Source organism: Desmodus rotundus, chromosome 12 (assembly GCF_022682495.2).
Source record: "Desmodus rotundus isolate HL8 chromosome 12, HLdesRot8A.1, whole genome shotgun sequence".
In the NCBI taxonomy this organism is placed as follows: Eukaryota; Metazoa; Chordata; class Mammalia; order Chiroptera; family Phyllostomidae; genus Desmodus; species Desmodus rotundus.
The window spans coordinates 64,511,365-64,525,457 of NC_071398.1; the positions used below are offsets into that span (position 1 = coordinate 64,511,365).

A 14,093-nucleotide genomic window follows, 5' to 3' on the forward strand; every position below is an offset into this window, starting at 1 on the left:
TGGGGTTTTCAAATGTTTCGATGGCTCCTGACATGGTTTGGCTGTGGAATTCATCTACTTAAAGCTGAAGGAAGACAAACGCTGAGACTGACGGGTGCTACTTGTTTTACACACTTAACTGTGACATTTTTCATTTTTATAGCCACTGCCAATAGTTTATATCAAGTATTATGTAAACTGCTCTGGATGTAGTAAAAACAGCCCCTGTGAGAAATTTTAGGACAGTCCAGAATGTCTCATGCTCATGAGGGTGATTTTTCAGCCCTCTGTTATCAAGGCAAACAAACTGGCCATCAGAGAGGAAAGCAAGCTTGCTGAGAAATGTTTTAAGAGGAGAGATGGCATCAGGCTTCCATCGTGGTGGTTTGATTGTCACCGACCCTTTTCTATAAGTAGGACCAAGCCTGGTGCCAAGTGGCAAATGCCTTTTTCTCTTTCTGCTTTGTTGCCAAATACATCTTTGAGGCCCACCTCTCACGACCTTGCCACTGCCTCTGGCTTCCCTTGGGGATGAGTTGCTACATCCTCGGGACTTGGTGGTAGCCCTCATCATGTTCTTCCCAATATTTGTATAAGTCAGGGCTGCCCCTTCCTGACTTCTCTCCATCAACGGAGGACAATAGCATTGACCTTGTGGGACGTTGGCCCAGGAGTGTAAGGCAGAGGTTGAATTCCCAGTGCCGGGAACTAGAGTGAGGACTGTTGGACTAAGGTCAATGTGGACTTTGAGAACCAGGGAGATGACTCTGGTTAAAGTGAGAACTGAGGTCTAGGCTTAGGATGACCATGTGTAGCCTGTGACCATGCTGCTCCAGAGTGCAGTCCCAGAACTGCAGGTGGGCCTCGCCAGGGTGCTTGTTAGGAATGCAGGATCTCAGTTACCCACTCCCCCGCTACTGAGTCAGGTCCCAAGATGATCCAGGTAAACACTGAAGTTTGAGAAGCACTTCCCTAGAGAACCCAGGCTGGGATCAGGGTCAGAGACATGGGGCCATTGGTTTGGAACTTAGCAGGGACAAGATGGGAATGAAAGCAGGTCAGGAACAAGCAGGTGGAGGCCCAGGTGAGGGGATGGCAAGGTTGCTGTCAATACCAGGGGGTGTTAGAGCCTGCCTCCACGTGCTGTGGGCGTGTGGTATGTACATACATCCAGACTGAAGGCTGAAAGACAGAAATCCTCTATTCAGCTGCCAACTCGGATGTTGGAGGATAGGAGGCCCATCTTGTCCTGTCTCCCTAGGGCCTAGGGTGGCATAAGCACATCATAGATGTGCAGCTGGTCTCTGCTGAACTGATAGGTATCCTCCACCCCTCCTGTCTATCACACAGCTTGGGGTTTGTAGTGGAGAGTCACCACTGATTCAGCATTTCCCTCAGTAGTCTCCTAGTGAGATAAAGACACTTGGGTATTTTCTTTACCAGAAACCTTCTTGCTGGATTGGAGAAGGTCCAGCCCTCTATTCGTCGAAAGTCCAGGCAGTACCCCAGAAGCCCAGGCTCCTACCCGGCTGTTGACCCATCAATGTGCCATTTCTGCAAAAAGAAATGTGAACCTGCTGATTCTTGGCTATATTACTGGAAAGTTGGTGCCTGGACGCCAAATCCAGAGCCTTGCTGTGGAGTGGGGGGTCGTCACTGCCAGCCTCTGCAGAACGATGGGATGAGCTTGGCTCGCAGCAGCCTTCTCCTGGCAAGAGTTAACGTCAGTGTGCAGCTGAAAGAATGTGAGAGTCAGAGAGCCAGCTCTGGGATTGCTGGTGCAATCAGAAGACGGCAGAGTCAGAGTTCCCAAGTCCTTTGAAGGGGTGCCAGCTCGGACACACGTTTCCAATTATCATATGCAATCTTGAGACACTGTGCAAGTTGCACTTTCATTACGTCAAAGTGAAAGGAACGGTGAGGGTGAGATAAAGGGAGAGAGGCCCACCTAGCTGGAGACTGCAGTCAGCTGTGGCACCAAATGTTAACTGAGGCGTCTAGCTGCCCTCCAGCTCAACTCCATCCCTGCAGCCAGGGCGCATGGTGCCCACTCTAAGGGCCTCTCTGTTTCCTACTTATTTTGGGGGAGTCAAGGAAACCCAACTGATAAGGCTGAATGGAGGAAGCCCATGTTTAGGAAGCTATTAGACCAGCTCTTCGGCATTTGGTCTGAATACGGAGATTTTGTGGGTAACACACAGGACCTGTGCCCACCTGCAGGATTTTGCATGGTTTCTCTGTGAGTTTCCCCAAGGTCTGTGTTTGCAGGAGAAGCTGGTTCCTTCACCAGTTTGTGGTTCACAATGAGGTGAAAGGATGGAGGCTGCTCTCTTTCTCCCATCCACAGCTGGGCAACCTCTTGGTTGGGTTTTATCCTGTTTGTAAATCTGGAAGAAGTCCCAGCACAAACAATAATTTCACTCAACTTCTTTTTCCAAATACGGTTCAGAAGTTGTTTCCTTTGAGAAGTCTTCCTGGTTTTACTCTTCTCACCTGATTGCTGCTTATCTCTGTAGACATCATTCAGAATGCTTCTTGGCACTAATTTGTATGTTGCTCTCTGTATTTAAGTCAGTGTATGGATGCACGTGAATGTAGAGGGTACACCTCCTGGCTGCTTTTCACCACTCTGTGGCTCCATATGTGTATTTGTATATTGTGTGAATATGTGGGCATATGTACATATAACTGTATGTATTTACATGTGTTTTATATACAGTACTATGTGCCAAGCACTGGACTAAGTGCTTTACAACTCAACAGAGTAGTTTCTATTATTAGCATCCACATCTTCTATATAAGAAAACTGAAGCACGGAGAAATAAGGTCATGTGTACAATATTGCTCAGACAAGCTAGTGGTACGGCTGAGGTTTGACTGCGGCAGTCTGATTGTGCTCTTCACCATGACGCCAGCCTCTGAAAGGTGCTGGGAAGACCCCTCGCCCTGCTGCCCCAACAATGGCCTCAGGAAGGACATTGTCTTCAACTCAGACCATTAACCCATTTATTGCTGACACAGGGTAGGCATAGACAGGGTGGGAGTCATGGTTGGGGATGAGGGGGAAAGATGGGAACTAAATTCTCTCTTGTCTGCCCTAAGATACTGGGTGAGTAATTGTCACATGCAAGATTGGGTCCAGGTGCTGGAGGGAGGCAGATGGGACACATACTTGATTTGAAGAAGCTGCCCCAGGTTGGAGGGGTTCTCCTCGGACTGCTGCTGTGGGAGGGCCCGCCCAACTTGATCTTGGCCCCAGGCTGCTGAGCCATCTCTAGAAACTCAGGTGACCTTTAAGAAGTTCAGGGCTTTTTTGTTGCACACCCAAATTAATTGGAGCAAAACAGAGCCCATGTGCTCGACACGTGGAAACTCTCAGAGCCAATGGTTTACAAACTTGCCAAGGGCTAGGGTAGTAAATACATCCCAGGGAACCGTGGGCGCTTCTCTGGCAGTGATGCACAAAAACAAAAGCACAGCCTCCCGGCACTCCCCATAAGCGGGTCGGTCCTAGTGTTAGGGCTCAGAGGCTTGCTCAGGCTAATCCACATTAACTGCTTCATACCGTGCTGGCACATAGCAAGCTTTTAATAAATGCTAACAGTCATATTAGTATTGCTTGTCACAGAATAAGCCTATGATATATTTATAAAACTCTGACACAAACCTCCTTGCCGTGTTGAAAGATATTCCATCCTGTTCCAAAATCCTTTCAGAGTTTCTCAGCCAACTCTACTTTTCAAAACTAAAATGTATTGCACACTTCTTTTTTTCCTTTAATCCTCACCCAAGGATATGTTTATTGGTTTGAGAGAGAGAGGAAGAGGGAGGGAGGGAGAGAGAAAGAGAGAGCGAGAGAGAAACATTGATTGGTTGCTTCCCATGTGCACCACGATGACCAGGGAACAAACCTACAGCCTAGGTAGATATGTGCCTGACTGGGAACTGAACCTGCAACCTTTCGGTGTACAGGGATGGTGCCCCAACCAGCTGAGCCACCTGGCCAGGACTACATACTTCTTAAATGCCAGGCACTTACATATATTTATTTTATATAATTTATAAAATTATAAATTATATAAAAAGAGACAATCATTTAATTGTCTCTCAGCCCTCTGAGAAAAGAGCTGTTATTTTCCTTGTTACACAGATGAAGAAATTGAAACTCAGAGAAGTGAAGCAACTTGCCTATAGCCACACAGCCTAAGTGGAAGTATCTTGCTTATCTGACTCCAAAGCCTGTGCTGTTAACCACTACTCTAGAACCTCTAGAATCTCAGTGACCTTCCTGAGCCCAGATTTGAGCAGAATCTGAATAGCTGCTAGTGTTACTCTTGCCCTTCTGAGCCTGGCTATGCCATGTCCCTCTTCCTTAATATCCACCGACCAGAGGGCTTCGCTTACCCAACCTGTACATCTGTCAGGAAAGAAATATCTAGTGAGTACAGCAGAGTTGTTACTGTCCTATTGTCACCACATGGATCGCGAAGTTCAGAACAAATCACTTTGCATGGGACCCGACTCTTGACTCTCAAATGCATGGTTTTGCTCTGTGCTCTCAGCTCTGGGACATAGAAATGATTATTTTCATCTCACAAGTACAGGATCTGAGGTCAAAGAGGAGCGGTGGCTCGCTGAGCTTTCACGGACAGGAATCGGAAGCTGGGCCAGATCCTGGCTCTGCGGACACCAAGCCCATGTTTGTGCCTTTGCACCAGGCTGCTTCCTCAGCGCCAGGGGTGCAGGCGTCCCGCCGTTCCATTCAGGCCTGTGGAATAAGACTCTGAGGTCATAGGTGGGTCGGGATCCTGTCTTCCTGAGAGCCCACACTTCCATAGTTCTGCTCCCCCTACCTAAGGGTCCCTTTTCTCCCAGGAGCACAGAACATCTGCCACCTGCACTCCAGGTGTGGGGCAGACCCTCCTCCCATTATGCAGGTGATGCTAAAGAGACAGGTGAGATGGAGGAGCATTCCTGGGAATGAAAATAGCCATTTGGTTGTTGCTAAAGATCTGTATCCCCACTGCAGGATTTCCTCCCAGGAGGAAAGCAGATCTAGGGCAGGCAGGTGCCCTGGTGTGGGAAGTGGTCAGAGGGGCAGCGTTGGAACACGAACTAGAGTCAGGGACCCTATTGCTCTGTCTCCGGATCCAGATTTGCCTTAAGCTCCATTAGGAGAGCTGGGCTGTGTCAGGCTGCGACTGGCCAGGGTCTGCACCATGTTCTTTGGTGTGCTAGAGGAGAAGGGAAGGGACCTGCTCCACCCTTGGGGCTTTCGGTGAGCCCAGCAAAGTGAGGCAAGGGAAGGAAATGTTTTCAGGACATGATGCTGCTGCTTCTGAGCAGAATATAATGGGAGGTTTTGAGCTGTTCTTTAAATGTGTTCAAGTGTCTGGGGCTTGGTGACTCAGGCCAGCCTCTTGGGGGATAGCCGGTGAGCCTGGGAGCCAGAGCTCCCCCCGTGTGGGGTGGGAGAGTTCAAGCTGCAGAAACCACCAGGCTCAGGGATGTTTTTGGACCACGCAGACTCAGTGCAGGCAAAATGATAATCCCACGCCCTGTGTAAGAACATCACTCCAGGGCTTGGCCTGGAGCCAACGCTGCCTTTGGGGAAGGCCTGGTCAGCAGGGTTGGGGCTTCTCCATTACCTGGCCCTTAGCCTCCATCCTTCCTCAGATGCTGTCTTCCCTCCAGGCAGGCCAGGGGAGTCTAACACTTGTTTTGGGGGTCCCAGTGTCTTGTAGGGTAGAGCAGCTCTCCAGAAAAGCCTGAATTGCCTCCCTCAACAGCCCTCTGTCACCATATCTGGGACCCAGAAGGCCCATGCAGCTCTAGGGGAAAGGACCCCAGGAGCTGTTGGCTAAGTGGGGTCCAGGAAGGCCAAGGACCCTGGCACTGGAGCCCAGTGTAAGCCAGACACAGGTCCGTGGGAGGGCTCCCGCCCTGCAGCCTTTATCTGACCAAGTATCTCCGCACAGAGTGTACTGGTTGGTGTTCCTTTAACATAAATCTTCATTCCAATTGCAGTAGCTTTAATAGGAAAAACAAGCTACATGTCATCATGCTTTCACCCTAATCAAATTCCTCTTGTGCCAAAGTTCTCTACGTTTCTAATTTGCCTTATTTGGATTGGGTTGGGGGTGGGGTGGGCCAGTAAGAATTACAGACGAATAAAGATGATCATTTGCTTTTTATATCAGGGGGACAATTTGGGCCTGTTCTCATAAAAACAAGGGTAGGCATTTCACCCTGGGGGTAAGGGGATGGGTAAGGAAAGCCAAATTTCCATTTCAATTTAAGTGTTCTGTGTGTATGTGTTTGGGGAGGGGCGTGGGGGGAGGAGGTGGGGATTGTCCCTTCAGGAAAAATACAAAAAAAAAAAAAACAAACAAAAAAGTTACAGGGGAAGGTGACAGCTGATGCTGTAGGCTAGACCCTGGAGTCTCTCTGTCACCTCCCTCTCTCTCTTAAGACAAAATGCTCTTGATGTAGTCAGTGTTGATGAGCACCTCTACCCCCCAACAAGGGAAGACTGCCCAGGGTGCTGGATTTCTTGGAGGCAGGGGGAGGCTGGTAAAGTTGAGATGACCTCTTCCCCCTCTTCTGCTCTGTGCTCCCCCCCTCCCACCCTCTCTACTCTCCTCTCTCTCCTGTTTGGTTCCCTTGTGGGGAGCAGCAGAAAGGCCTTGTTCCCTCAATCTTGGCCCACCCCCACCTTACCTGGTTTATTTGTGTTGGCTTTCACTCCATTTATCTTTGTCTTTTCTCCCTCCACCATCTCTCTGAGGGTTCCATGACCCTGTCCACCTTTGGTCACTTGTGGAAATCACCCAATTAGAATTAAGAGATTTTCAATTATTTTTCAGGGCAGGTCTCTAGCTCCCCTGCATCTAGGCTGACGTGTGAAGTTGCTGTGAGTCCATTAGGGGGTAGCAAGAGTGTTGGAGGCCCTAATATTTCCTTGGGTAATGAAATCTTTCTGTAGGGAGCCTCCAGGGATAAACCAGAGGACCAGCATTAGTACTCAGGCAATCTTAACATGAAATCAGATCTACCGTGACAAGCCTCATGTGATTATTTTGTTACAACTCCGCCAGATAGCTTTTCAGCAAAAAGATCATCCATTAGAAGCAAGCCAGCTCACAGGTCCTTGGGGCTAGTATCCTCCTATCTACAGAGAGTGAGTGGGTCGCTCCAGGACCGAGCCTTCTGATGAGGCCCCACTAATTTCCCAAGTGGAGCAATCAAGGCTCGTGGATCCAGGCTGGGGGGCAGGTAATCCAAGGATTAGGCAGCTTTGGCTCTGGAATGCAGAACAAAGTTGTAATCCCACAGACTTCCCTTTGTAATCACGCCCAGTTTAGGCTAACATCTCAAACCAGTGAGCCTTCCCTGAAGCCATAGCGTTGGCTGGGGTGGGCTGAGGGTGACAGGCAGGCCCAAGGGGCAGCTGAGTACTGCTGTGGACAGTGCGCCCTGTGTGGACCGCAGACTTGCAGATGGCCACCCTGGGGAAAATGACTGGAGTGCGAGCGCACAGGATGCTTCCAAAAATTTAATAAATAATGACTTTTTAAAAAATTGTATAAACTATAAATTACCATGCAGTCCTTATAACTTAAAATAATTTACAGGTTGAGGTAGGGAGGGGCCCAGAAGAGTGTGGAGGGGAGCTGGGGGTGGGTGGGGGCTGGTGTGTGGTCAGGCTCGCCTCCCAGTCTTCCTGCTGAGCACGCACACACAGGCTGTGTCTATCCGGATAAACCGCCAGGCAGCCTGCTTATCGTCCATGGTCAGCGCCTTGACGAAAGTGTGTGTTGTGGTGCAATACGAGTTCCAGTGCTTGGCATCAATGCCCCGGCACCCGCTGTCCACGGGGTTGGGGTCCCGGCACTTGGTCTCAAAAAAGTACTGTTTGAACACACTGTTGTTGATGTTCACCTCTCCCAACACCATCACCTCCTTGCCCTTGATGTCCGTGGCCGTGGTCTTGTCCCCCACCCACACACTGATGCTGTCGCACACGGAGAACTCCCCCCTGTGGAAGATGGGGTGGGACGTGGATCGCTTGCTCCTGTGAGTCCTGTTGAAGGAGGCTGCACCGCTGGCCTCAAAGTCTGGATGCTGGGCATCTGCAGCGACAGGCGGGGGCTGGGTGCTGAACAGCACACGAGGTGAACGCAGTCGCCGCTTCTTAAAAAGTTTGGGGTCCACTGTGATGTTGCGCGTCTGCCCTGCCACCCTGGCAGCTATTGCCCGGGCCGGGGCGCTGCGGGCTCTGCGGAGGGCTGTGTCCAAGGAGTGTTGGAGGCTGGTCCAGTGGGCTTGGGGGACGGCGTGCCCTGCGGGGACATTGCTCTCTGCCTGTGGGTCTGCCTGGGCGCCGATCAGAAGAGCTGTGATCAGAGTGTAGGACAACATGGACATTACGCTCTGCACCTGCAACGGAGCAGAGATGAGGTTATTCACTGAGGACGCCTGTACAAAGGCGGTGTCTCAGCTGCTCAGAGTCCACCTCCCAAGAGGATTACCTGGGAGTTGGTGGGCAAGGTGACCCTGGAATTCATCCTTTGAACTGGGGTACTTTTGGAATTGAAAGGGGGTGATAGCCACAATGACACTGGGACAACGGGCATAAACAGGACCGGCTGAGACAACCCAGATATATGGCCACCCCTGTAAGGGATGGGCTTTTCCAGGAAGGGGCAGAGGCACTGACATTCTGCCCTGTGGTCTGGTCTGAGCTTGGGAGCATCCCTCACAGAACCCCTGGAGTTCTCTGCCTGCCAGCCCGAGGCAGCCGTGAGCAGGCAGTGCATGCGCATGGTGCACTTGGGCAGCAGGGAGGTGGGTTTGACCCCTTGCCCCAGCACTGAGTCCTGCCTGGACTCCACTGGAAGGCCGTGGGGAAGGTTGACTGGGACTCGTCTGGAAGCCTTAGCCTGACCACATGCTCTTCAGAGCAGCAGCATGGTGTCAGTTCGGAGATCCGGTGACTCTGGACCCTTATGGTGGGTCCACGAAGCATCATGTTTGAGCAAAAACTGTGTGGTTCTGAGGCCATCTTAGCCAGTCCTTCTAACTGGCCATCAGCCCTCACATATAAACATGATACTAATAACATTTCCTCTTTGTGTTGCTGTGAAGCTTTTCCAATATGTTCACTTCTAATTTCTCATTAGTCTGCGAGTTAGGCTAGAATTCATCCTCTGTCTTTCATCCATGAGGAAAGTGATCCACAGAAGATTAGCATAGGCTTAAAGTCACTAGCAAACACTGGAACAGAAATAGAATCCAAGTCTGATCCTTTACTGAGCCAGTCCACCCTTCTATTCTTCTTTCCTTCCTCCTTCACTTTCTCTTTCATTCTTCAATATGTCTTTTCTTTTTATTGTTTGTGTAGACCAAATGGCATAATTATATCTGTCCCCAAAGGCAGTGTAAGTCCCTCTTCAGCACGTGCCAGACAGGACACCATGCTGCACATGCTCACCATTGACCAACCCCCACAACCCAGGTCACATAAACTGTGGAACTCTCTGGGTTCCTAAGCTGACTTTTGGTGAGCTTTTGTCCACACCAGGAGGTTCCTATCAAATGTCACCTCCTCTGTGAAGCTACCCCTGATCTTCTCGGTAGGTTAGAGCATCACCCGTAGAGGGTTCTCAAACTTCTAATTCTATCACTTCCCCCAAGTCCCCTCCCCACGCCCCCTGGTCATTCTACTCCCTCCCACTTGTCCAGCCTGGCACAGATACCGCCTTTGTCTTGAGGATGCTGTCTCAGATCACCCCAATCAAAAGTGATCTCTTTCCATTCTCAACTTCAGAAGTGTGTGTGTGTTCATTCTCTCCTGCTAAGTCAACGTAGTGAAAAAAAGTCTGCATTGGATCTGGGGTTCGAAAACCTTGTTTGGATTCCTATCTTGTCTACTTGTTAGCAAATGGAAGCCATTAATCTTTCTGAGCCTTTGTTTCCTTATTGATAAAAGTGGATAATAAACACCATTTCACAGAGTTGTTGGCGGATTAAATAGGCACTCACAAAATCTGAGTTAACTCTGAGTCACTCTCATTTCCTGTGGGCAAAAGCTTGGTCTTCTTCAGTTGTATTGCTGCTTGGCCACTCCCTAAGCTCACTCCCCAATGTCCTTTCATAGCACCTTGTTTTTCCTCTACCAGTCTTCTTTCAAAGTGTGATGATTGGAGCCTGTCTCCTTACTGGCTGTGACATGGTGGAGGGCAGAGCTGTGTCACAGCAGCTAGTTGCTCCATCCCTGGGTGTGCCCCTCCCTTGTCTTCTGTGCGTGACCCTCTCACCCCTCCTAGCTGCGGATGATCATTTACATGCCTGTCTCTCCGAGAGCGCTTTAGAAAGCCATTTGCCTTAAAATACTTCCAGGGCCATGTACAGTGCCTGGCATTGTAGTAGGTCCTCAACAACTATAAGGAGTATGGATGAAAGGGTGAACAGGGGTGACCAGGGAAGCCCTCCATTTGCCTTCTTCCCACCATGGTGCATGGTTTCTCTTGGATTTTGTACAGATGGCCAAATACAGCATTCCTCATGTTTTCAAGTGATGCATTCTTCTCAGTCCTGTGCTTTTCTGCAGCTAGAAATAGACAGTTCTTTGGTGAGATACCAAGAACAAAACTGCCACATTCTTTTCTCTTTGATTACTTTGAAAATGGTTGTGTTTGCTCCAGTTTTCCAGCCGGCCATGCAGGGGGTGGGGATGGATCTGCACTTCTGACCACCCCTGTTTCTGTCCACCAGTGGCCGTGCAGCTCACGTCCAACCCACTGTTATAGGGCTCACCATTCAGGTGGCAGCGAATCCAAGCCCTTTACGTTTGCTCCTTTTTGTGTTTCATTTCTTCCTGCTTCTCAGTCCACGATATCCCGCATCCGGTTGATGAAGGGAAAAGAAATGAATCTGATATTCATCCCTTTATATACAAATTAGTAGTAATACTTAGAACTTGGATACTGAAATGAAAAAAAATGACTAAAATTTAGGGTTTCGATGGTACTAAGGGCCACACTGCTCCCTGTTTTCCATTTCCAAGGGTTCCCTCGCTCCAGTCTCCCCTTGGGTGCGCTCACCCTCTTCTAAGGAGTCGACTGAAACTTCTGCGCAGTTGATACTTGTTCCAGGTCTGCTCTTTTGCAAGCCAGTTTGGAACCTGCAGCTTCCTGATGGGCAATGCTCCATGGATACTGACATTTTAAAAGCAAGATGCCAGAAAGAGTCCTCTTTGGGTTCATCACCCCTTCCTCCTCTTTCCTCAACAACAGCAGCCCATTTGGGGCCCCTTGCTGATTTACAAAGCCATTCCACAGCTATAATCTCCTATGAACACCTCTCCCTATCCTTCAAACAGGTTTCTCCGCATTTTCCTTTTTCTGTGACTGGGACCAATATTCCTTCACTCACCAGCTCCAGCCCTTGGCTTATCCCTGGACTCTGTTCTTTCCTCTCTGCTCTCTGCCAGCCCTTTAGGTTCTGGTCAGTAGCATCTCTTGAAAGTAATTTCTCACCTCTGTGCTCCTAGTTCAGGTCATGGCACAGTATCTTAACTTATGTCCTGGACTCTCACCTCTCTGCTTCCAGGCCTGCTATCCCTGGCCTCCCCATTTAACCCCATCACCCTGCTGGGAGGACCCAGCGCTGGGCCCATTGCCCAGCTAAGCCAGTGGGACTGCTAGGCCTGACAGGCCCTGCCTGCCTTCTCTCCTGTCACATACTTTGCATTCCAGGCAAACTCCTCCCAGGAGCACCTGCGCTGTGCTTCCCTACTGTCTGTCGCCTTCAGAGTCTCTGTACCAGCCATACTCCCCACTGCCCCGGTGGAGGGTCTGGCCTCGCTGTGGGTGAAAACGCAGTATCTGCGAAGTGCAACAAAGCAAAGCATAATAAAACGAGGTCTGCCTGTGTGATGTTTCCTGCTCTGCTGAGCTGCTTTCACAAAGCTCGGACAGTCTAATGCGCCTTCTGGGCTCACTGTCAGGACATAGCACGTGGTACCCGGTGGCATGTCATCCCAGCAGAGGTTTGTGTCGTGGACAGATCATTTTGTTAAGGTTTGAAAATGTTGCAATTATGTTTCTCATTTGGGTTTCAGATGAAAAGGTGGTCTTTAAAAACCACTTATTTGACTTATAATAATGTGCCCCTATAATCTTCTTAAATTAAAAAGTATTTCTTAAAAAAATCATCATTAGATAAAAAAAAAAGAAAGAAACAAGAAGTGTGTTTTCTATTCTAGTGATGTAATGCACAACTCTTTCAAAAATAAAATAACAACACAACCATTTTTTCTTTGGTTGAAGTGAGCCCTGGGGAGGACTTTCACTTAATTATTTTTTAAAACAGCCTTTGAAGCGATGACAGCCCCCACCAGGGCTCCACTAAGTGGAGCGATGCGAGCTGAATGATTAGCTGGGGGAGATGCAATGAGGGGCTCACAGGAAGGAACATGTTCCGTGTAATGTGTGAATGTTCTGTAATGTCCCGCTCCTCCCAGAAGGGAAGATCAATGACTGAGTGTGGGGGGACCCACTGGTGCCTTTTATCCAGTTACCAGCAGGGCACCCAACTCTGTTGCCCTCTCCTGGTCCGGGGGTACATTCTGGAGCTAATTTCCAGTAGCTCACACATGCCAATAGTAAGAGAAATTTCCTGCACCAGGTCAATGATCTTCACACAGGTTTTGGTCTCACCTACATAGGTAATGAAGCTGCTGGACAGAGGTAAGCAACTGGCCCAAATAGGAGGGCTTGGCAACCTGCCTTTGGAGGTATGTTGCAAAGGGGAGTAAGATCATTCCTGCCTTGACAAAGTGATGCCAAGAGCTCTTAGTGATTGGATCAGGGAACCAATCACTGATTGGTCACTGAGTGTTAGGGAGAGAGGAAATTCTTGCGGCTGAGGAAATCCAGCCTCCTCCTCCTCCATTTCAATTGCCACATTATGACAGTGGGTCAAGTGTCATGTCTTGTTTTACACTTGGCCCGCACTGTAAATGTAAACTGGCTGCTGTCTTCAATTGTAGACTCAGACACTCTCAGTTGTCGGGGCCTGTGTGGCATGTGAGAGGCATTCTGCGGCTCCTCAGCTCCCCAGGGGAGGTAGTCCGAGGCTGCAGCGGAGAAAGGCATTGACAGAAGAGAAGCCAGTGCCTCTGCTTAGCATCTCCCAGGGGGCAGCATGGACTGGAGGGGACATCAGAGCTTCTCAAGTCCAGAGGTGCAGTGCATGGAAAATGCCTAGAGAGTTTGTTAAATCACAGACTGCTGGGCCCACCCCCAGTTTCTGATTCAGTCGACCTGGGGCGGGGCCCAGGAATCTGTATTTCTCACATATTCCAGGTGATGCTGATGCTGCTGGTCTGGGGACCGCATTTGGAGAACCACTAATCTAGCACAATCATTGAACTTTACAGAGCAGAGAAATGGGCCTTGAGAGGCTAAGTGATCTGGGGTAATGCACCTAGTGAGCGGCAGCCTCCACATGCAGGCACTTGATGTTGCTTAGCACCTTCCAGGGGACAGAGGCTTGAAGCCCACACACATAGTAACTGATGGGTCCTGGGATGTGTTTACTCAACCCCCAACATCAAAGTGAAAATTCCTTTCAATAGACTATAAGTCTTGCTGCCCTTAGGCCACAAGTCCAGATACCAGGGAACACTTGGATATTTAAATATTTTAAAATCTAGTTTATCAGGTTCCTGGGCCTCAGGTAAACTTGATTCAAAAGCACTAAAATGCCCATGATGAAATATGCAGCCAGAAAGCACTAGCAGGTGCAAGCATCTGGGGTTATATTAGTCTATTGCAGGACAAAATGGAAACAGAATCTACTGATGCTCATTCTTAGAGACCCATCTTAAGAGGAAATGATCACCTGTTGGGCATAATTGTCTCATTAACCATCACAACAAGCCTGGGAGGTAGGCCTTATTATTGCCACTTTATAGAGGAGGAAACAGGCAGAGTAAGAGTAACTTGACCACAGGCACAAAACTGGAGGAATGGAACTTAGAGCTGAGCCTCTGTCTACAGATCTGGAGCTCTCCCCATGCTCCATTCCATAGCCAAGGGCATGGGAGT

At 49.3% G+C, this 14,093-nt stretch overlaps 1 protein-coding gene across 1 annotated transcript in view; it reads right to left on the bottom strand.

Annotated features, from left to right (window-relative positions):
* Positions 1 to 7,521: 7,521 nt before the first annotated feature.
* NGF (nerve growth factor) overlaps positions 7,522 to 14,093 on the bottom strand; it is a 48,075-nt gene continuing 41,503 nt past the window's right edge. The window contains exon 3 of the mRNA XM_024570407.4: positions 7,522 to 8,418. Within this exon, the coding sequence (XP_024426175.1) occupies positions 7,681 to 8,406 (726 nt within the window). The 5' untranslated portion in view covers positions 8,407 to 8,418 and the 3' untranslated portion in view covers positions 7,522 to 7,680. The remainder of the gene's footprint in view (positions 8,419 to 14,093) is intronic.